This window comes from Prosopis cineraria, unplaced genomic scaffold (assembly GCF_029017545.1).
Source record: "Prosopis cineraria cultivar Desert tree isolate PC_DT_omini unplaced genomic scaffold, ASM2901754v1 PC7, whole genome shotgun sequence".
NCBI lineage: Eukaryota > Viridiplantae > Streptophyta > Magnoliopsida > Fabales > Fabaceae > Prosopis > Prosopis cineraria.
The window spans coordinates 34,059,060-34,081,269 of NW_026555338.1; the positions used below are offsets into that span (position 1 = coordinate 34,059,060).

General features: G+C 34.3%; 2 protein-coding genes and 1 pseudogene across 4 annotated transcripts; 2 read left to right on the top strand and 1 right to left on the bottom strand.

Moving 5' to 3' along the window:
• Positions 1 to 2,126: 2,126 nt before the first annotated feature.
• Positions 2,127 to 9,758, top strand: LOC129315030 (G-type lectin S-receptor-like serine/threonine-protein kinase At4g27290). Of its 3 annotated transcripts, none has more exons than XM_054958533.1 (8): positions 2,127 to 3,622; positions 3,734 to 3,862; positions 4,470 to 4,615; positions 4,719 to 4,929; positions 5,065 to 5,299; positions 5,383 to 5,533; positions 5,609 to 5,852; positions 9,135 to 9,495. In XM_054958533.1, exons 1-8 carry the CDS (start codon positions 2,362 to 2,364, stop codon positions 9,173 to 9,175), a joined length of 2,418 nt encoding a protein of 805 aa, XP_054814508.1. In that variant the 5' UTR covers positions 2,127 to 2,361; the 3' UTR covers positions 9,176 to 9,495. The 3 variants fall into 3 exon arrangements, with proteins under 3 accessions (XP_054814508.1, XP_054814509.1, XP_054814507.1); XM_054958534.1 differs by lacking the exon at positions 9,135 to 9,495 and adding an exon at positions 9,621 to 9,758 and having other exon boundaries at positions 2,128 to 3,622; XM_054958532.1 differs by lacking the exon at positions 9,135 to 9,495 and having other exon boundaries at positions 2,131 to 3,622; positions 5,609 to 6,003.
• A 3,906-nt stretch (positions 9,759 to 13,664) lies between these two features.
• On the top strand, positions 13,665 to 17,132 carry LOC129314837 (NAD(P)H dehydrogenase (quinone) FQR1-like; annotated as a pseudogene).
• Positions 17,133 to 19,185: 2,053 nt separating this feature from the next.
• Positions 19,186 to 21,781, bottom strand: LOC129315943 (transcription factor bHLH123). The gene is made up of 7 exons (XM_054960117.1): positions 21,443 to 21,781; positions 20,722 to 21,328; positions 20,500 to 20,607; positions 20,307 to 20,372; positions 20,138 to 20,203; positions 19,992 to 20,042; positions 19,186 to 19,899 (listed from the first exon to the last, which is right to left on the bottom strand). Exons 1-7 carry the CDS (start codon positions 21,691 to 21,693, stop codon positions 19,750 to 19,752), a joined length of 1,299 nt encoding a protein of 432 aa, XP_054816092.1. The 5' UTR covers positions 21,694 to 21,781; the 3' UTR covers positions 19,186 to 19,749.
• Between the last annotated feature and the right edge of the window lie 429 nt (positions 21,782 to 22,210).

The window sequence follows — 22,210 nt, forward strand, 5'->3', positions numbered from 1 at the left end:
AAAAATATGAAGTCGTTTAACTCATTTGATCGCCGTAATAAAAACAAATCATAGTGTCGAGTTGCAGAAAAAGCTAATTCTATATCAATAAACAAAATAAATAGATAAAAAAAGGTGTATGTCAAAGCATAAATGAGTTAGGTGATATTTGTGAAACGAAAGGAACAATATAATGTGTCTTGTGAAATATATCCCCGTTTTAATTGGAATACTTCTAGGCCCAAAAAAGGAAGGATAAATTCAGCTCATATGGGTTGACTGCAGTGGATCGCACTCGGTCCATAAAGACCAAAACATGGAAGAGTAGTTAGTGTAGCGCTCATCCGAGGTACGAATCTGCCGTTGATATGGTCGGGGATCAGATTCTGGCATTCTGTTCATCTCCTAATTATTGGCCCCATGATTAACACCCTGAATCAACCAACCTAGTGGAATGGGTGATTGCGTGCTGGGGAATTTCTACAGTTGAAAAAGTTCCCTTTGTGCTTGAACCCCGACAAGAATGGGGGAAACAGGAAGAAAGAAAAACCTTACAATAGCATGACCTCATCTTGTGCGTCCTCCCATCATTCTAAAAGAAATCATTTTCACTTTTCAGTCCCACATGAAAAATTTAAATATACTTTTTTTATAAAACTATAAATTATTTTAAAATTCCATCTCCTTCAGTAGATTGTCAATTTACTATATTGAATAGTCCTCAGTAGAGTTATTTAATTGACAATTTAGTAATAATAATTAATTTTAATAAAATTAGTGATGATTAATAACTGTCCAGCAATAATTAATAATTTTATAAAATATTTTGCATTCTTGTTGTGGAAAATTATTTTGTATTTAAATTATTTATATAAGACTTGGAAAGTGATTTTTCATAACCCTATTGCGGCATTGCCTTCTTTTCGTACAAGTCATGGCATCTGTTCTCGTTCACATCATGTTTGATTTTTGCAAATTTATTTGTTCATCTACTTTACACCCGTCCCAGTGCCATTGGACGACGTGAGGCAAAAGCTGGAAACTACGTTAAGAAATTTCAAATTCTAATAAAAAATGAGCAAAATTGATTGTTGTGGAACGTCCCCACCCCTTTACTTTTCCCACACCCTCCTCTTCTTTCCCTTTGAATTTTCTTCAATCTCTGATTAGCTTTGGTTTCTCTTTTGTCAAAATCTTCTTTAAAATACCCTCTTCGGTACAATTTTAATAAAAATACTCCTTGGCCAGAGTTGCTTTTGTTTGGTTATTACCAACCCCCACAAAAATCCTACCCACTCAATCCTTCTGGTTACCCTCACGAATGAATTTTGATGATCAAACTGCCACAATTAAGAGGTCAACACTCTGTGCTCTGCTTCTAGATTCAACTTAGATTCTTATTAGCGTTCATTACGCCTAACTTGCCTCAACATCACTATTTTTATTTGTCAGCGTATTGGTATTTGCAATTATTTTCGTTTCATTAACATATGCAATCTGTTTTCTTTCTTTCTTTCTTGTTGTTTTCTTTTTTCCTTTCTGTCTTCTTTTCAGTGATATTACAGTTTTTTTTTATAAATTATTTTCATCAACCTCATCAATATTAATATAAAAAAATATAAAAAATAAAATTGTGTAAAATTTTAAATATATTTTTATATAAAAAATTTAAAAAATAATGTCATGTTATTTTTTATAAAAAATAATTTTAAAAATATATTTTAAATATTATTTAAAAAATTAGATTGTAACTTATAAATAAAAATAAATAAATTTTTTAAAATGTAATTTATAAATGGAAAGCGAGTTAATAGCGATGAATAAACTCTGCGTCCATCATGACAAATGGCTTACGTTTTCGTGACTGTACGTGGGTCCGTGGTTGAAAAGTTTTCCACAGAAAATTGACTAGCAAGGGCGATGGAGGTCGATTCTGGGAAATTAAAATCACGGTAGGTTTGGAGCTGCCGGTGTTTTTACACCAACTCTCGCACTAATATTGTCCTATGGAACTTTATCCTTCATGCTCACCCTAACTCTGTCAGAGTCTTTGACCCTTTCACATTTCTTATCTAAGGAAGCGTGCATTAATTACATAAAAAATTGTCGGTGAAGGGCTAAGTGAAACAACTTGATAGAATGGCTTGCATTGTTTTTATCTTATGAGCAGGATGGTTCTTCCTATTTTTTATTAATATGATTTTCTTCCATACTTCTGTCAACTTCATGTCTTTACGTGCAAAATACATAACTTTATTTCTGGTCCGATGTTTATGCGGGCAACATATGCGCTGGCAAGAAGAAAACAGTTGCACTATGGCCGGTCGATGAATTTCGCTATATCGAACCATAAACCGATATTCCATTTCCATTCTTTCCCCAATGGATATTTACGCCGTTGTTCTTGTTCTTTGTCTTGAGGTATCCTTAGCAGTTTTTGGTGTTGTTCAATCCCAGCTCATTACTGATGGCATGACCTTAGTTTCCGAAGGCGGAACATTTGAACTAGGTTTCTTCAGTCCTGGTTCTTCCAACAAACGTTACCTTGGAGTTTGGTACAAAAACATCCCAATTCAAACGGTCGTTTGGGTTGCCAACCGCAACAATCCAATCAATGACTCCACTGGCATCCTAACATTGAACAGCACTGGTAACCTCGTACTCAGTCAGAATGACACAGTCGTCTGGTCTACAGCCTCTCTGAGAAAGCCAGAGAGTCCTGAGGCTCTGCTTTTAGATTCTGGCAATTTAGTGGTAAGAGACAAGAAAGACCCAAACTCAGATGCCTATCTGTGGCAAAGCTTCGATTATCCATGTGATACATTCTTGCCGGGCATGAAGTTTGGGTGGGACTTACGAACTGGTCTGAATAGGCGTATAACAGCATGGAAGAGCCCAGATGATCCAGCTACAGGGGATTTCTCATGGGGCATGGTTCTTAATAGCTATCCTGATGCTTACATGATGTTGGGTAATCAGAAGTTTTACAGAGCTGGACCTTGGAATGGACTGCGTCCTACTGGTTCACCACAGCTAAAGGACAATCCACTTTTTCACTTTGAGTTTGTACAAAACAAGAATGAGGTGTACTTCATGTACAACCTTAAAAACAAGTCTGTGATCTCAAGACAAGTGCTGAACCAAACAATTAAAGCTCGACAACGCTTTGTGTGGATAGAAGATGATAAAGTTTGGAGGCCCTATGCTTCGGTGCCATTGGACTTATGTGATAGCTATGATCTGTGTGGACCTTATGGAATCTGCGTGATTTCAGGATCACCAGTGTGCCAATGTTTAACAGGATTCAGGCCTAAGTCACCAGAAGCATGGGACTCAATGGACTGGTCTAAAGGCTGTGTCCGGAAGAAGCCACTGAGCTGCGAGGACAAACTCAAGGATGGGTTTGTCACGTTCGGTGGATTGAAATTGCCAGATACTGAACATTCTTGGCTTGATGAGGCCATGAATCTAGAGCAATGCAGAGAGAAGTGCTTGAACAATTGTTCTTGTATGGCCTACACTAATTCAGATATAAGAGGAAAAGGTAGCGGCTGCGCCTTGTGGCTTGGCGATCTAGTTGACATCAGACAGTTTGCAGCTGGTGGGCAGGATCTAAATGTTCGAATGTCTGCCTCAGAACTAGGTATGACCATGAACTTTCGTTTAGACATTCTCTTTTTTGGACTTTTTAAGTTCCCTCCTCAAATTTATGATCTAACCTCAAATTCCTGTCTGATGAAATTAAATTATGAAGAGGCTGATGGTAACAGCAAGAAGGTGGGGGTCATGGTGGCAGTGATAGCAACTGTTTCTATAGCTACAGTTACTGCTGCACTCATATTGGGGTGGCGTTATACCCAGAAAGGAAGCAAATTAAAGAGAGGTAAATCTCCACCCTTCTCTTCTGAGACGACCTATATTGCTAATTCATGTTCATAAAACAGTCTTTCAGCAAGTTAGTGATAACTGACTTTGAAAGTTCGTACTAGCCAAGTAAAAGATAATGTAAACAATGCATGATGTTTGGTGTGTAACTACATGCTACAATGTAGTAAACAATGCTTGAGAAGTAATCATTATAACACTTGTTCTGAACCCTACATGCTAAACTAACTAATAATAGAGGCTAAAATGATGATTGCGTTGAAATTTTGAAATTGTTGTAATAATTTCTTTGTCAATTCTCTCTGATGACTAGACTAGAAGTAATCACAGTAACATCTGTGTGAAATGTTTCTCAACGGAAGTTTTATATAATCATCACTTGATTAAAAAAAAAAAAACCACCAATTGAAATAGAACATGTTGAAAGTAGTTGTCTTGATCATTTTAAGGAAAGAAGTAGATTATATTTCATTGCTTGAAAAGGGAAACGAGTTTTGCCTCTTTGAATATTAATGGAGGTCTATATAGTAAATATTCTGTCAATTTATTGTGATCATCACAAATATGACAGACTGACAACACCCGCGTCAAATGTGTTAAATTAGACCGCAGCATTAGAGTAGATCACGGAGAGAGCCAAGTGGATGACATGGACCTGCCATTCTTTGACCTGTTATCAATTGCTGCTGCTACTTGTGACTTTTCAATCGACAACAAAATTGGAGAAGGTGGATTTGGACCTGTATACATGGTAATTTTTTTTTTTTTTTTCACAGGTTAAGACCATTGTGGAATTAGGAAAAGAAGTAAGATTAATTGAACACATTTCAATCAATTGACATTTATATTTCCAGGGAAGGCTGAAAGATGGGATAGAAATTGCTGTGAAGAGGCTTTCGGCAAACTCAGGACAAGGGTTAACTGAGTTCAAGAATGAAGTAAAACTAATTGCCAAACTTCAACACCGCAATCTTGTAAGGCTCCTTGGTTGCTGCCTTCAAGGGGAGGAGAAAATGCTGGTTTATGAATATATGCCTAATGGTAGCTTGGACTCCTTTATTTTTGGTATGGCTTGGAGGAACAATACTTTAAGGAAATGATATTGTCTAGTTTTATAATTTTAGTACCATTTGAGAGCTAAATTGTAAGTTATTGACATGGATTGATGATTTTATTTTTCTTTGATTAAAAATTTGACAGATGAGAACAAGGGTAAATTATTAGATTGGTCAAAGCGTTTCCACATTATTCTAGGGATTGCAAGAGGACTCATATACCTTCATCAAGATTCTAGACTAAGGATCATTCATAGGGATCTCAAAGCAAGCAATGTCTTACTAGATAAAGATATGAATTCAAAGATTTCAGATTTTGGCATGGCTAGAATTTTTGGAGATCAAAATGAAGTAAACACAAAGAGAATAGTTGGAACTTAGTGAGTGTTTTTCATTACTCTAAATTTAAAATTTTATATATCTTGTTTTCATTAAGAGGCTTATTCCAAATAAAATTTTGCAGTGGTTATATGGCACCAGAATATGCAACTGATGGACTTTTTTCAGTGAAATCCGATGTCTTTAGTTTTGGTGTCTTAGTGTTGGAGATTATATCTGGGAAGAGAAGTAGAGGATATTATGATCCAAATCACAGCCATAACCTCATTGGTCATGTAAGTGTATGACAGGTATCCATTTTATTCATATTATCAAACAGATATATGATAAGGAAGTTTTACGTGTTTCAGGCATGGAAATGTTGGAAAGAAGGGAAACCAGCAGAATTGATTGATTCAAGCATGCAAGACTCATGCTTCCTATCTCAAATATTGCATTGCATTCATCTTAGTCTCTTGTGTGTTCAACAACATCCAGAGGATAGACCAAGAATGTCATGTGCCCTGTTGATGTTCTTAAGTGAGACCCAATTGCCTGAGCCTAAACAACCAGGTTACTTTGGGAATGCTTCTGTGGAAGCATATTCCTGCACAGGTAAGCAGGAATTGAGCTCAACAAATGAAATAACCATTACCCTAATAGAACCTCGATGATATTCCTTCACTTTGCAGATCCAGATTGTATAGATGCAGTATCATGTTATGTTAGGAATTTAATATAAAGGTCATGGACTATATTTTCTCTCGTCTTTCCTTCCTTTGTTTAATTTGGTATAGTCTGTGAATGTAAATTAGTAAGTATGCAGACTAGGTCAAGATAGCAGAGAAGCTTGCATTCACATTAAGCTGCAAACATGACACTGTATTAAATAGCATAACAGGTAGCTTGACTGACATAACATAATATTGATAGTAAGTAACCTAGCACAACAATCAAGTTTTCAATTTAAGCTAGATAATGAAGCTGAATTAGATTTACATGTTACTCATTAAGAAGTAAAGCTGCATATTGTGATGCTCAAAGAGATACTATGCTGTGTAAAGCATCATAAAAAATTAGCTTCTTTGCCTAAATAAGAGTAAGACGAAATATTTACATTATAATTTTGATAAGAGATTAATCAATAATAATTTGAAAGTAAATTAGAAAATTAGATATTTGGAAGCAATTATTCAACTAGAGAAATTGATAAGAATGTTGCACATAGAATACAAGTTGGGTAGTTCAAATGAAGAAAGGTTAAAGGAGTTATTTGTGATTGAAAAGTAACTTAAAGATTAGTTTTATCTAACTACTATAAGATCAACCATATTATATAGTAGGGAATCTTGGGCTTTAAGAGATAGCATGAGCATAAATCTGGAGTAATAAAGGTCAATGTAAATGCTAAGATGAATGTGCGGGCATATATAAAAAGATAAAAGTTAAAATGAACATACACAAGAAAAAGTAAGTATGGCATCTATTAAGAGGGAAATGATAGAAAATCATTTGAGATAGTTTGAACATGTACAGAGAAGGTTGTTGGAGGCATCGGTGAAGAAAGTAAAATAAATAATCTTAAACCCTATGAGGAGAGATTGAGGAAGACCAAAGCGAATAATTATGAAAGTTATTGAACGAGATCTTTTATGCTATGTTTGGTTGGAAGGGAGGAGACAAGAAGGATTTTAATGGAGAGGAAGGGAGGGGAGGAATGCCCCTAATTTCGAGGGGAGGTATTAGAGGTTAAAATTTTCCCTCCCCTCTACTTTGCCAAACAAGGGGAGGGGAGCTTAAGATCCAAACCAGATTTCAAGTAGGATATTGCCAAGATCTCTAGTAGGATATTGCCAATCTCTCCAGCTTTTGTAGGAGATGAAAAAGATCCTCTAATTGAATGGTTTACTGTAGAAGCCAAACCAGTTTATGTCTCTCACATAAATGGTCACTTTATCTGAAATTGTGCCTAGAAATGTGTAATTCAAATTGTGATTGTTATCTTTGGAACGATTCAAATGATGATGATTGTAGTTTCAGAAGAAGGACTAGGGAGCCCAAGCATCTTAGATCTCTATGTAGAAACAAAAATCCTCCGAAGGATGACGATAACAACAACCATGGCCCTAAACAATCTACAAAGAGAAAATGGGTAAGGAAGGGGAGGGAAAATTACCTCCAACTAAACAAGGGGTTAATTAATAATATTTTTAAAAGCTTGGTTGATAATATAATACAATAATATTATGTAATTCATATAACCAATCTCATTTAATAGAATAAAGTCTGTTGTTGTTGTTAATACTCTCTGTGGTAAAATGATCATAATGTGTGTGAAGTTATCTTTCTTGAAAATATAGAGTCAAAGCTCTTTTCAGAACTCACTATAGTTAGGCCCTTGGTTGGAATCAACACTTTTTGTCCATCAAACAAAAACAGCTTCATTTATGCTCAAATTTGCACAAAAATTGCTGCATACTACATCTTGATATCCTCTTATATCTTCTTCAATCCCAATTGGTGAATGGACTCGGACCTTTTTAACAGACTTTTTTTCTCATCAAGCAAGAGTTTTGTAGGAAACCATGAACCTTTGCAATGGAATACAATTCAAATTTCAGCACCCGTCAGCTTTAATTTTAATATTTGTTCTTAGCAAGGACATAATGAATGTGAAATTTAGAAGTGAAATGAGCTCCATTAATTATAACCCAAAATTAAATGATTAGGGCTGCATCGTTCTTCAATTAATTATTACCCTTGCATAAAATAAAAGAAAGCAACCTAAAGAGAGTCACAGGCTCAAAGGTATGTGCTTGAGTTGGCCCACGTGGGAATCATAATCTTTTTCCTTTTCTAGGGTAACTCTACCCATATTTCTTTATAACTAGTGGCTAGATAAAGGAAAATGGTTGTGTTAAATTTAAGCCTCCAACAATCAATATAAAACTCTTCTATTAAATCCCTAAGTCATGGATCGAAGGCCAACTATTTTTCGGAAGGCACATTAATTCACAGTTAAACAGAGTTATCATTACTTTTTTGGTATTCTTTCTGAACGTCGTGCGGTATATAGCGTGAGCACGAGAATACAAAACATGTTGGTGCAGCCAAAAAGGTTGAGGGATGATGAAGGGGGCGAGCTTGATGAAGAAGTAATGAGAGACTTTTGAACACGATGGAAGGAGACAATTAATAATGGGTTGAATTTGGTGAAGCAAAAGGCAATTTGCAATTGAGCGTGAACATGACTCAGGAGGACTCTTTTGCAGATTTACTCTTTTAGGAATGATGAAAGATATAACAATGATGGTGATACAGGTGGTTCCCGATTATCCAAGTGAAGCAAAGTTTGCTTCTTTTCTAACTGTATGACAAAACTTGCCGGCGATGAAATCTGCCTCTTGGGCCCCTGCATTTACCAACCTCTTTTTTTTTTTTTTTAAGAATCATTCTATCAACCTAAATTTAAACATGTAAACTGTTAAAACTTTGAGTGAAGCTTCATATATCAACTTAATAGTTTAACTAATTAAACGCTAATAATATCCACCGCCAACCACCACCACCACCGTATCACGAAGGTTGAAGTTGCATTTTCCATCTTCATTATTGAGGCCACCCGCATGTTATTGGACCTTGAAGCTTTTGGACGACAATTCTAATATGAATCTCCTGCAATCAATTCAAAGTTGGAGAATAAAGAGGCTGAACTTTGTTGACCATGAAAAAATGATATGCCGATTTTATAAAGCATCTGAATCCGGTCCAATGGTCCATTTTGTACCAGCAATCGATAACCTGTCGGTCGATCGAATTAAATTTAGCTTAAAGTAATTCTGAGTTTGACATTGAGAATTCATTAACTTTGCTCACATGTCTGTTTTACTCTTACAGTCTGTCGATCCGTATTGATGGTGCTACACGGAAAGATATGATGGACAGACAAACAGAGACAGGCTGATCCTATCTTAAAAAGCTAAGACACAAAAAAGTCAAGATTAGTATTCTCAAGGCGGAAACACCGTTTTGGAAAACCAAAACCTTAATTCGGCAACATCGTGATCGTCCGAAAACGCGTGAGGGGCAGCGAAAATCCCAACTTAGCCGCTTTGGAAATTTGACTTTTCATATTTGATTAATGCCCACGATGCGAGATTTCTCTTCCCTTTCTTCTTCCTCAATCTTCTTTATTGTGTATATTCTCTACCAGATTTTTCCCGTTGTTTATCATAAAAAAATTCAATTCAGCAGAAACTAATAATATGAAATTATTTGTTTTACTAAGTCTCAAATTCTCGGTCTGGGTTCAGATTCGGAGAATATGTTCATTGGATAATTTTTCGGGATACGTCCAAATTAATAATTATTATTTTTATATAGACTTCTTGTGTACATGGAGGCTATAACGCTGCGAGTCTGCAACTGCAAGGAAGGTCATATATCAACGACTGCCGGGTCCACCAAATCTGCTTAGCCCATCATCCTCCAAATGGTATGAAATATAAGAAATACTCCTCTTATTCAAAATATAAATTGATTTTTTAAAATTTTGATTTAAAATATAAATAATTTAGTATTTATATAAAAAAATTATTTTACTCCTTGCATTTATAAATATGTATTCTTATATTTATTGTAAATTTATGACGTTCTTTTCATTTATCATAATTGGAATTAAGATTTTAAAAAATAATATATATTTTTTTGAGAATAAAAATTTATTAACATGAAGATTGTTATAGAAAACTGCTCATATTTAGATGAGATGGGTGGAGTACTTTTTAAATTTTTTGTATCAATTATCTAATAATATTTTTAGTATTTATTTTGTTATTATTTAAAAATAATAATGTAATTATAATTCTCTCACGGACCCTAAATGTAGAAAATATTTATCAGTTTGCTTTGGTTCTAAACCTAAAAACTTAATCCATTTTGTATTCTAAATTTATGTTTTTTTAAACTATTCTTATTAATTATACAAATTTAAAAAATATTTCTATCAACGAGAGTAGTTTTCAGTGCAAATAATTAAAGAGACATTTTAAGAAAACTAGCACATGTTTTATACAAATTAGAGTTTCGGGTTGCACAAGTTAAAATTAAGAAATTTAAAATAAATACTATTCATATCATTGACACTGACACATTTAAGATAGCTAAATTTTTAAAATTTTTTTATTCAATTATTTTTCTTCTTGAGTATTTCATTTGTACACATCTTGTTGCTGGCTAAATTTAAAATTTATTGCTAATATTTTAAATTGTTAATTTTTTTAATATTTAAAAATATTAAAAGGTCATAAGGAAAAAAAAAGGATTTGTGCCTAAGATATAAGAAAGTACAATCTTATCTCTTCCTCACCAAGAAGGAAAGAGATATATTTTTTTTTACACACACACATGTGTATATGTATGTGTGGTCATAGAATTAAATATGTAATGTCTGTTGAATCGTTTCCACCTCAATTTTTTTATGTAAAAAGATGAAGAGTCATTGTGTTATCTTAATAGTGCAGAATATATGGTAAAACATGCATAATTTGAAAAGCCAAGACCATAAAATAAGGATTGATTATCCAAATCAAACTTAAACTTCTTTGTAATTTCATTTTTTCTTTTTACAGATAATTTTTATGGATGATAATTGATTGATATTGAGTACAATGAATAAGGAAGGTACATGAAAATTAAATCTCATTGATTAAAAAAATTAAAAAGGTATGGAAAAATACAACGAATATAGAATGATAGCTTGATAGAGTTAATGCTAACAATCAAAAAAATTAAAAAATAAAACTGCTCTTGAATCAATACTCCCATGAAAATAGACTAAAAATATATGAAAAATAGGAAACTAAATTAAATTACATTGATAAGAAAAATTAAAAAGGTATGAGAAAGTACAGTGAATGAAGAATGATAGCCAGATGGAGTTAATGTTAACAAATAGAAAAATTTAAAAATGAGATTACTCTCAAATCAATGCTCTTGTGGGATTAAATTAAAAATACATAAAAATAAAAAAATAAATTAAATATTATTAATAGATCAAAAAAATTTATATTAAAATTAACCTAAAATCCATTAATCAAATGAGAGTCAATTTTTTTTACTAATTAGATTAAAGCTACGAGATCCCTCTCCTTGATATTGACTAGAAAGAGACACACAACTCCTCTATCTTAGCTGCCTAACTCTCTATCGTTGATAACAAATTCATTTAAAAGAATGGCTGGTCAATCATCAATTGGGGCATATAAAATTGAGAGACGCAAGATATTCCTGTATTGGGAATAAAAATTCTCTAGCAGGACTTGAAAGCATAGAAAACATCATAGTTAATACTCTTATGATAGATGACTCTTAAAATAGAATTTAATGCTCTCGTCCTGTGAAAAGATAAAAATCAATTAAAATAAATTAAATTCTATCAACCAACCAATTAGAAAAAATACTTAATCACATCAACTAATGAAATATTAATATTAGACTAAAATTAAATTGATTATATAAAAATTAATGGACCAATGGGAGATGATGATTAATACTAATATTATAGCAAAGTATGTTGATCAATGGGAGAGAAGAGATTTATGATCAATTACCTTCATTCTACAATATTTGTAGATATTTAATTTAATTAATGCTCTCGTCTCGTGAGAAGATAAAAATAAATTAAAATAAATTAAATTTTGTTAATCAATGAGAAAAAATATCCAATCACATCAACTAATGAAATTGTAATATTAATATTAGACTAAAATTAAATTCATTATATAAAATTAATAGACCAATGAAAGAGGATAATTAACATTATATCAAAGTATGTTGACCAATGGAAGAGAGTAGATTTGTGACCAATCACTTTCATTCTGCAAGATTTATATATATATATATATATATTTTATATATATATATATTTTATTTATATTGATATTGATAACTAACTTAATAAATTTTCTTAATCTCTACCATAAATTAATTATCTAAATCCTAATCTCCTATATCAATTTAAGATTAAAGTTTTTTTTTTAAAAAAACTAGCCTTTTCATTATATTTTTTATTTCATATTGTACACATGGATTCTTTTATAGTAAACGGAAGGCGTGTTATTTGGAAGATCTGTGTAACTAAATCAAACCAAACTCATAATTGAAGCTTAAATTAACTCATTGATCAGTGCACGTCTTAATTTGGAGATACCTACATTGATGACGCTGGTCTTCCAATTGCTGCAAGGAGTTTTTTTTTTTCCCCTTAAAATCTTTTGTTACCAGAATAAAAGTTAAATCTTGCACTTTCACGTAAAAAACAAAAATATTAAATAAGAAAGATTGATAATAATAAAACTAAAAAAAGACATTTAGGATGAAACATGAAAGTATAAGGAAAAATGACAATAATTTTTTTAAAATATATAAATATTAAAAATAAATAATTTATAAATTTTGTTTAAATATTTACAGTTTTACTTTTCATATTCAAAAATATGAATATATAAAAAAAATTTAACATATGAAGATATGATTTGTTATTGCATTGTTATAAATAAAAAAAATTATAAATATTTAAATAAAACTTGTGAATCATTTATTTTTAATAAAAATAATTTAATAATTTATATAAATTTATTAATGATAAAAAATTTTTAAAAATTTTATGAAATTTTGACATTCTAAAGAATTAAATTATTATTATTTATATATTTTAAAAAATTATTATTATTATTTTTTAAAAGTATATTGGGTAACAAATAATAACACAAGACATCAGGAATGCTGTCACAGACTCAGAGCTTTGAATGCAATATTTATGTCATGAGCATGCAGCGCGAGCTACGTCAGATATCAATCTCCTCAAGTCAAATGGCCTCTATTTCTATCACTTTTTTAGTACTCTTTTTTTTTTTTTTTTTGAATACCAATTTTAGTACTTTCCATCAGTCTCCAAATCTCCAAATCTCCGATCACGCCTTATGCTGCCACGTAATCCACATGAACGGTTCAGATTCCGTCAATCCTACCCTTGTCCTGCTCCACATGACAAAAGCCATCATAATTCGCCATTACTTAGCCACGTTCAAACCACCCTCTCTGTGTCCTCTCGCACGCAACTTATTCAAATCAAGTTAGTTTTACTTTTCTTTATTTCTAATTTTAAAATATTCTCCCAAAATTGACGTCTTCTAGATAATTGCGTTTGTTTTAAAACGACCAAAGACCACGATGATGCTGATCAGCGTGACACCACTCTCCCATCATTATTTCTTTCCCCATTCAAATTTCTTTTCTTTCTTAAATTAATCACAGATAATATAACATTTGTTCATCATTAAATTCGCCCAAAATTAATCTAAGTTTTCCTACTTTCTTTCTTTTTTTTTTCCTTTTTTTCCCGGAACTAAAAGTCTTTCTGCTTTAATTAGTCCAATGAGCAACTATATATACGGCCTGCGTTCCCCACCATTTCACAATCACTTGCTTTTTTTCTTCAGCTGGGAAACAAATCGGAGACACTCACATACAGAGAAGAAACAGAGACTTTGCAGAACTTGATCGATGGCTGTCAAAGTTTATATCGTGTATGTATTTCTACTTCTTTGTTATGCTGAATTTCTTTCCTTAACTTTCTGAACTCGTTTATCTGCAATGACAATCTCTGATTTGAACTGTCTTTGTCATTAGTCTGTTATTCTTGCTTGCCTTTTATGGTTCTCTGTCTGCAATATCCAAAAAAACTGGGTTTCCTTTTCTTGCTCTACGGGTACTGAAAATTAATGTGTTTGAAACTTCTTTGGAGATCTTGAGTTTGAGCTGCGAGTATAATTTTCTGTGATCTGATGCATTCTTCTTTTCACTCTTCTCTTCTTTCTCGCTCTGTTTTGAGATGTTGCTTTGTTTGATCAGTGAAGGAATAGAAGAAAAACTTCTCTTTTTTCTACTGTCTGCTGTTGGTTGGGTACCGCTCAACAGCCATGAATGTCAAAAGCCCTTTTCTTTCTTTATTTCTCAGCTTCCCTGACTAACCTTATCGATTTGTTGAGCACTGATTCAGAAGATCCCTTCATTAACTTTTTTGTCTTGATGCATTTTATTTGGAAATAATCAGAATGATAGCAACGCACACTCCATTGTTCTGCGTCGAATTTGGTTTTTAAAAAATTTATTATTATAAATGTTATTTACTTTAGCAGAATATTAAGTTAGGATGGCTCAAACTATCCAACCAGAAACTTTTCCTCCTTTTGGAGCTAAGATGTAGAGTCTATTTGTGTATGCTTTAGGATTTGATCGTTGATTGTTTTCATTCCAGATTTGTCTCAAACTGCCATTATCCTTTTTTACTAAGAAAGATCCCAGCAAATCAATGAGTTGGAAAATTTGTTTTCTTTCTAGATTTGCGTACGGTTAGTTATAGATTTGTTTTATTTGGAACTTTTGGCTTATTCCATTGCGATGTCAAACAATGGGCACATCAGATGAATTTGTATTTGCACGGTTGTAGTAAAAGTGAATGTGTTATCTACCTTGTAGACAATAGTTGTTAAACCACAAGAGACAGAAGAAAATGAGAATGGAGCATATCTCTTTTTGGTATTGTGGAGCAAGGCTTAACAAGTCTCTGAATGTATCACTGAAACATTAGGTTTTTGATGCTACTTTGAGCCGATATTCTTTGACATCATTAGTTTGCTCCTCGAGGGACTGCAGACCAAAAAGTTGCAAATAAACAGAAGTTATTATGACTTCGTAAAAATAGAAATTGGTTGCAATCCTCTTCACCTCCCCCCATTACCTTACTGGGAGTTTCTAAGGCTTTATATTGCTTGACTTTCCTTTTTTCTCTAACTTCTGTTGTATAAAATTGACACAATATAAGATGTTTATGATCATAGCAAGAACCATATTATTACAGTAGTTGACCAATAATGCTGACATTGAAATAGAAAGTCACTTCTCTATCTGTTGAACGTGTCCATGAATGCATTTTGGCATCTTAAGGTGGTGTTTTTGTTTACTTATCTATCTGCTATTTAGAATAGAGTGAATGAGGGAAGAGAAAATCAGTGAGCAAAGTGAATTATGTATGTCGTCATTATTTTGTTTGGAAATTGTTGTTAATTAAAGTTTTTGTGAATCACTTTTACATGATAGTTTTACAATAGTTGTAATATGAAAGGAATTGGTCAGTAGGATGTACTTATAGGCGCATGATTTTGAGTAGACACAGTTTTAGAAGATGAATATTTTTGAGTTGTGACTTTCCTGATCCTGGTCGGTGTAAACTCCCAAGTGGCTGTTGATGTATGCGGTTATCAAGTCAGTTTGGTTGTTCAAATCACTTTTTTACTAGAATTAGAGAGACAATCTTAAACTTTCTTTGTTTTTTTTTTTTAATTATTGAAGTGGCAAAGCGCAATTATATCAAAAGATATCACCTATGAAGGGAACTTTCTTATGGAAGCAAGGTGTTATTGTGTTTGGAAATTTTAAAATATAAATTATTTATTTGATTGACAAAGTTCCTGTAAGCTTTATTTGCACAACGTAAATGTTCCTTCACTTTGACAGATACTACTCAATGTATGGACATGTGGAGAAACTAGCAGAGGAAATCAAAAGAGGGGCTTCATCTGTAGAAGGAGTTGAGGCTAAACTATGGCAGGCATGTGTCTGTTTAATTTCTCATTCCCATGCATTGCAAATTTTCACTGCATAAAAAAGTAATAAGCTAGCTACACCAATCTCAAAGCTAAGGCTCATTGCTCTATGTAGCAGGTTCATGCATTAAATTAACTCAATATTGTTGTCCCTTGTTGGCCAAGTTCCTTCATTGTGGTGGAAGGCTCTCAGTGCCTTCCAAATTCGTCCTTGCTAATTTTGGGAAGGTTCATTAAAAGAATTCATTAGGAAAAATATGATGAAGTTACCAGGCTGACTCTATTGAGCTTCTGAACAGGTACCTGAGACACTGCCAGAAGAGGTGCTTGGAAAGATGAGTGCACCACCCAAGAGTGACGTACCACTCATTACTCCTAATGAACTAGCAGAGGCTGATGGTTTTGTTTTCGGTTTTCCAACGAGATTTGGAATGATGGCTGCTCAGTTCAAATCATTTTTAGATGCAACTGGAGGATTGTGGAGGACACAAAGCTTGCAGGCAAACCTGCTGGAATCTTCTACAGCACTGGTTCTCAAGGTGGTGGACAAGAGACAACAGCGTAAGAGCCTCTCCTTGGGAATTTAGTTTTCTTCTCAAATCCAAAATGAATAAAAAATTTATGTTTAAGAAATTGTGGATTTTATGACAGGTTGACTGCTATCACTCAGCTGGTTCATCATGGGATGATATTTGTTCCCATTGGATACACATTTGGCGCTGGCATGTTCGAGATGGAGAAAGTGAAAGGTGGAAGTCCATATGGTGCCGGAACTTATGCCGGTGATGGCTCAAGACAGCCATCTGAGCTGGAGTTGGAGCAAGCATTCCATCAAGGAAAATATGTTGCCACCGTTACAAAGAAGCTCAAGCAAGCTGCATAATTATGTTAGGTCAACCAAGACATACTATTTATCAAGGAAAAATGGATACAGAAATATTGCTTTAAAATACTTTCCCATTTTTTTTAGCTTTAGAATGTACAAGTTCTATTTTTCTCTGCTTGCAGGTAATAACTGTTTTTCTTTTTCTTTCTTATAGAAATTATTGCTATGGGTGTTATACAGTCCAGTGGTGGTTGTTGCTATCTATTAATGAGAGAGAGTTTGTATTGTACTGTATTGTCCTTTCATTTTTGTCCGTTTCCTTCTATTGTACTACCGTTTCATGAATTCTAGTTCCAATAAGCAAGCAAATACAATGATAAGGCTTTGTGCATGATTTATCAACTTCTCCTTTATTTCTATCAACTTTTTGTTGATCAATTTTGATTATGGCGGTACTGATAAGACCCTCCAGGGGACATTAAGTAGGCAGTGGTTACACAGTAAAGAAATATATTCTGATACAAACCTGTTATACTTTCTCTTTATTGTGAAAGAAACGCTGTGACATGTGATTCACAGAGCTTTTGTGTATTCTTGTCCATTTATGTCCCATTTTTCCCCTTCCTATCATTTGTTTGCGTCGACCTGTTTCTACATGTGGCCTTGAAGCATCTAATGCCACCATTTCTTCACAAAGCCACCTGCCCTATTATCTTTTTCTAACTAGCTAGCCACGCCCATGAATTTTAGCAACAGTTTTTCGGTCTCCAATGGCATTGTCGTTTTCAAACATCACGAAGAGGATCTGACATACACTTGACACGTTCAGAGCAAAAAAGAAAAGAAAAGAAAAATCAGGGAATGGAATCTGCATTAAAGTTATCTATGGTGTGAGGTCAAGTTCTAGAATAAGCTTAGCTCACTGTTTCCTCAGCTGCTTATATAAATGCTCACCATGATGAAGAGCAATAAGCGAATTCTAAGCCAAAAATTGTCCGCGGACTTGTGTTAGGTAAAAAGGTATAGAAATCATGGAAACATCAGTAAATTTATAGAGGCCAAAATAACCAAAAGATTCTATTCCTCCACTTTCTAATCTATAAATCAAGGTGTCTAAAGTTCACTTATTAGCAAACGATTAAAAGACAAACGAAAGGATTTTTCTTTACCGCTAAAAAAGGAAACTGCTAGAATAATGTAAAATGACATATAGCGTCTTCTAGTTCCTAGACAGGAACTGGCATATCCATGGGAACAATCACGCCTGACGGAGAACACGATAATCAAACAGTGAGAGAAACAAAAATAAGAAAATATCAGGACCTGAAACACCCGTTATTTTCAAAGTCTTTTCGCTTGAACATGCCGTTCGCTATATTTAATTTTAAAGTCAATCTGTAGCAATTAAAGGAGAAAAAAAAACCAAAGAAAATAATAAGGAAGCAGTTCTGAGGGGGTTCTCCTTTACCTACATACCTTTCATGCTAAAGGCCTTTTTCACATAAACAATGTCTAATAGGAGGAGGATAACAGATTCCCACTATACATACCCTATGTAAGATGAATGTACAAGTTCAGGTTGCTGAGACAGAAGAGAAAAGATTGAAATAATGTTTGACAGTTTCTTAATGAAGACAAAATTTGCAGAAAGTAATGCAGGGCAACATAAGGAGCCCCATGACAGGCTAGCTTTGTTAGCATAATAATGACTAATGCTTAGATGCTCTTTCTTTGCACTAATATATGTTCTAATCTTGCTTCACAAGTTAGAAAGTGAGATTTGGTAAAGTACTTTAAATCAGAAGGCTCCAATCCCCTGGCCCAGATCAACATTAGTAATCATTCCCTGTCCTATAGTTGCAAAGTCATAACTCATAACAAGTTATCTAGTTTAAAATTAGAAAACTTTGTGAGCCAGTTCAAGGTAATAACATAATCATATATAATTTTTTTTATTTTCATGGATGGAACTTACAAATATATGTGACAATCATGTGGCTTGGATTGTTGTTATCATATCTGTTAATTTTTTTTTTTAAAAAACGGACGACAAGGGGGTGAATACTTTAAAGGTATTATGATGCAATATTCTAAAACATAGGTTCAAATTGTTCTACGTTGCAGGGAAGTTCTAGGAGAATATTGCGAATGATTAATGGTAAAAAGAAAGTCTTTTTTTCTGAATTTTGACGAGGATAAAGTATTGAGGGGTCATCTCTCCTCCCTCCATATACTTCCAATAGATGGCCCTTTATGTGACCATTCGGTATAAAGCACAGAAGCATGTGCAAAAAGCATCTGCAAAATATATATTTTACTGCAAATTATTTCTGATACATGAAAGTTAATTGAAACTAAAACATGAAAAGAGGAGGTGTGGGCCACCCTCTGACTTCCACTTACATATTCCAAGGATGTAAAAAAATCAGTGAGATTTCCAATCAAAAACAAATCCTCACACTAACTCAATCTTGTATTGAATTCTATATCTCAATTATTCCTACAGATTGGATTTTTTTTAAGGTAGTGCCAACTCTATTAACAATATATGTAGTAACAAGGAATTGATAAAGCCCTCTTTTTTCTCCTACAAACAACAAATTACCGTCTAGTGTAGTCTAATAACATTCCCTACACTGACCAACCTTGTCCTTCCTAATCACACTTGGCCACCCCCAGCATATAATTCTTCAATTATTACAAACTAATATGCTCCAACTGGTCCCAATATTTTGCCACACGCTGCATCATTCTGCATTCGGCTGGCCCAACAATGGCCTTTCTCTCTCTCTCTCTTTTGGAGAGTCATTTCATCTTTCTTTCTCTTTCATCACATTTTCTCTCACTCTCTCTCTCTCTTTCCAAAACCCAGAAGTACAGAGGTGACAACTTTACAAATTTATGCGGGCTTCTGTGTCTTCTCTTTCTTTGATGTTATAAAAATCTTGCCATCCCCAACTTGGCCAGGTTTGATAAGATAGGTATGTCCTAGTTTCGTGCACCAATTTGCCACCATTGGTTATCTGTAAGTTCCTCCGAATGTTGGCGTCCAAAAATCAACCGTGGTTTCTTGAGTCACTGGAAATGTACTCGACACTGGCACCAGACATAGCCCTCTACTTCTCAGATCTTGCTTTCCACCCTCACCTTCTTTAGATTTACCAGGACTCTGTATTTAAATTAAAATTAAAAATTCCTATTAAACTCAGTCGTGTTCTACAGGTTGTGGTAATATTAAGCTACGAGTGCCTGTATCATTACCTCTTGATGCTGTATGGGAGCTCCACTTTTCATATACGGTGTGCTTAAAGCCTACAAAAGAAAAAGGAAAGCACATAAGGATAAGACGAAACTTTGTACTATAATTTTAATCTTATAGTTGCACAGTAATAGGTAATGGGAGTTACTGTCACTTGTCCATGGAGGAATTTGATGTATTCAATGGCTTCAGAGAGCACCGAGGCAGTATCGGTCTGACACAATAATATAACAAGGAATTTCAAATCTCATTAATATAAACATACACATGTTCTGTGATCATAAAATTTGCAGAGGGAAATGAATGATCATTCTCACCTTTCCGAAAGGCGAAACCAATTGTTGCAGTGCAGTGATTCTGTCCCCCATCTTCTCTTTTCTCACCTGTTAACACCAGAACTTCAGCTTCATATATCCATGTTTATGGATTCAGAAACAACAAAAAGATAAAATCAACGACAATAATTATGAAAAGATTAAACGTCCCTTCTTGTCAAAAAGTATTGATTACCTTGAACGCTGGCAAAGAAGACGGAGTTTCGTTCCGAGGCCTTTTGGGTGCCGCCTCGCTCCCACTTTTCTTCGCCACACTACTCGATTCCCTCACTTCACACATATTCTGCAAAACCATACGTTTATGGTTACATTAATGCATTGATTAACTTACAACTACGCATACTTAATTACACACACACACACAAACAAAAGTATGTGAGATAGTAGTAAACTATACCTTGAATTGAACATCGAAGCTTGGTGAGGGGAATGGAGGTTGCAAAGAGGGAAAGACGCCAGATCTAACATCTTTAATATTGGAAGACTCAGAAGCGTTCCAGAAGGGAGCGTTATTTGTGAAATGCAACTGATTGTTATTATGGGGTGGTTGTTGTTTTGGAGGTGAAGCTCTCAGAAACTGAGGAACTTTAGACCATGAAGGCATTAACTGATCGTTAGTGCTCAATCCGTAGCTTGACTGGTACGGGAAGTTTACCTGGCGATTCTGATGATCATACTGGACTTGACTGTTATTATGATCAGGTCCTAATAGTCCTTGTAATATGGACGAGTTTCCATACAAATCCATCTGAAAGTTAGTGCTTGAGGCCAAGCCTTGGGTTGTGACAGTACTATCTCCAGAACTATACTGAGGACTAAACTGCGTTTGATCCAAAGAGAAACCCCGGTTCACTTGTTTTAACTCGTTCATTGAAGAAGACGACTCTGTAGAAAACAACTTGTCCCTCCACTGAACCTGAGACAACCCCATCGCACTTTCTTGCTGAAAATTCGTGCTTGATGTGTTCAAGAAACTGCTCTCCCCACCTTTCTCCGCAACTCGACTATACGACATGCACAAAGTTACAAACTTTTTTTTCCTCCCGGAGATTAAATTCTATGCTCATCATTAACGCGGTATAAAAAAGAAAGAAAAGATCTTTACGGAGTGCACTTACAGAAAGGAGGGTTGATTCCAGTCAAGAGGTTGGGAAGAGAGGCCTAAACCCATCATATGCAAGTTGGGGTCGGAGGAAGGAGGTGAGGCAGCCATGGAAGACCTCGGCTTGACATCATGAGACATATCTGTATGTTGCCAAGCGAAGCTGGGGATGGAGGAGGAAGATTGAGCAGCCTCAGTTTCGAACCTGGAGGTTCTGGTTGAGCTGTCCCACCAGTTTCCAGTGGCTTGAAATTGATCTTCCGCCATGGCTGGTTAATGAAAATGGTGGTGGGTGGGTGTTCTTGCGATTGCGAAGAGCATCAGATTCTTGTTTCGTGAGAAGAAAATGAATCTAAAACGGTTCGCAACTTCGCAGTATTTATATTGGGAGGTGAAGAGTGAAACAGGCAAGTTGAGGACCTGCACTTGGGAAAATTCGGGGAGCGCTTGATTAGACGCTGGAATTAAAAGCGTCCTTTTTTTTAAAAAAATTGAATTCCTTTGGTTCTCTGGTTATTTAATTTCTTTTTTGACTCTATTTTGGTTAAAATGCTGAATCACATTCTCGGCCGCCAAGCATCCTAGTTTACTATATTGCAAATTAAAAGCATGTTTTCAGATCACTGGTTTCTATTTTGCTAATAATTTTAAAAGGAAAGCGATAAATCGCCATGCTTTTAAAACCAGGACTTGCCAGGTTGCCGATTCCTTCATTTAATTTCTTTCTTTTAACGAGTGACGATTTTTATTTTTATAATTTTGTTATTATTTGCCACACCGTGTT

What these genes read in the sequence shown, in the direction of transcription:
- LOC129315030 (XM_054958532.1), top strand. Translation starts at nt 2,362, where the DNA reads ATGGATATTTACGCCGTTGTTCTTGTTCTTTGTCTTGAGGTATCCTTA. An exon ending in GATTTGGACCTGTATACATG is followed by an intron (nt 4,616 to 4,718) that starts GTAATTTTTTTT and finishes TTATATTTCCAG; the next exon opens with GGAAGGCTGAAAGATGGGAT. An exon ending in GCCATAACCTCATTGGTCAT is followed by an intron (nt 5,534 to 5,608) that starts GTAAGTGTATGA and finishes TACGTGTTTCAG; the next exon opens with GCATGGAAATGTTGGAAAGA.
- LOC129315943 (XM_054960117.1), bottom strand. Translation starts at nt 21,693, where the DNA reads ATGGCGGAAGATCAATTTCAAGCCACTGGAAACTGGTGGGACAGCTCA. An exon ending in TCCTCCATGGACAAGTGACA is followed by an intron (nt 20,043 to 20,137) that starts GTAACTCCCATT and finishes TTTCTTTTGTAG; the next exon opens with GCTTTAAGCACACCGTATAT. An exon ending in CTCCCATACAGCATCAAGAG is followed by an intron (nt 19,900 to 19,991) that starts GTAATGATACAG and finishes ATTTAAATACAG; the next exon opens with AGTCCTGGTAAATCTAAAGA.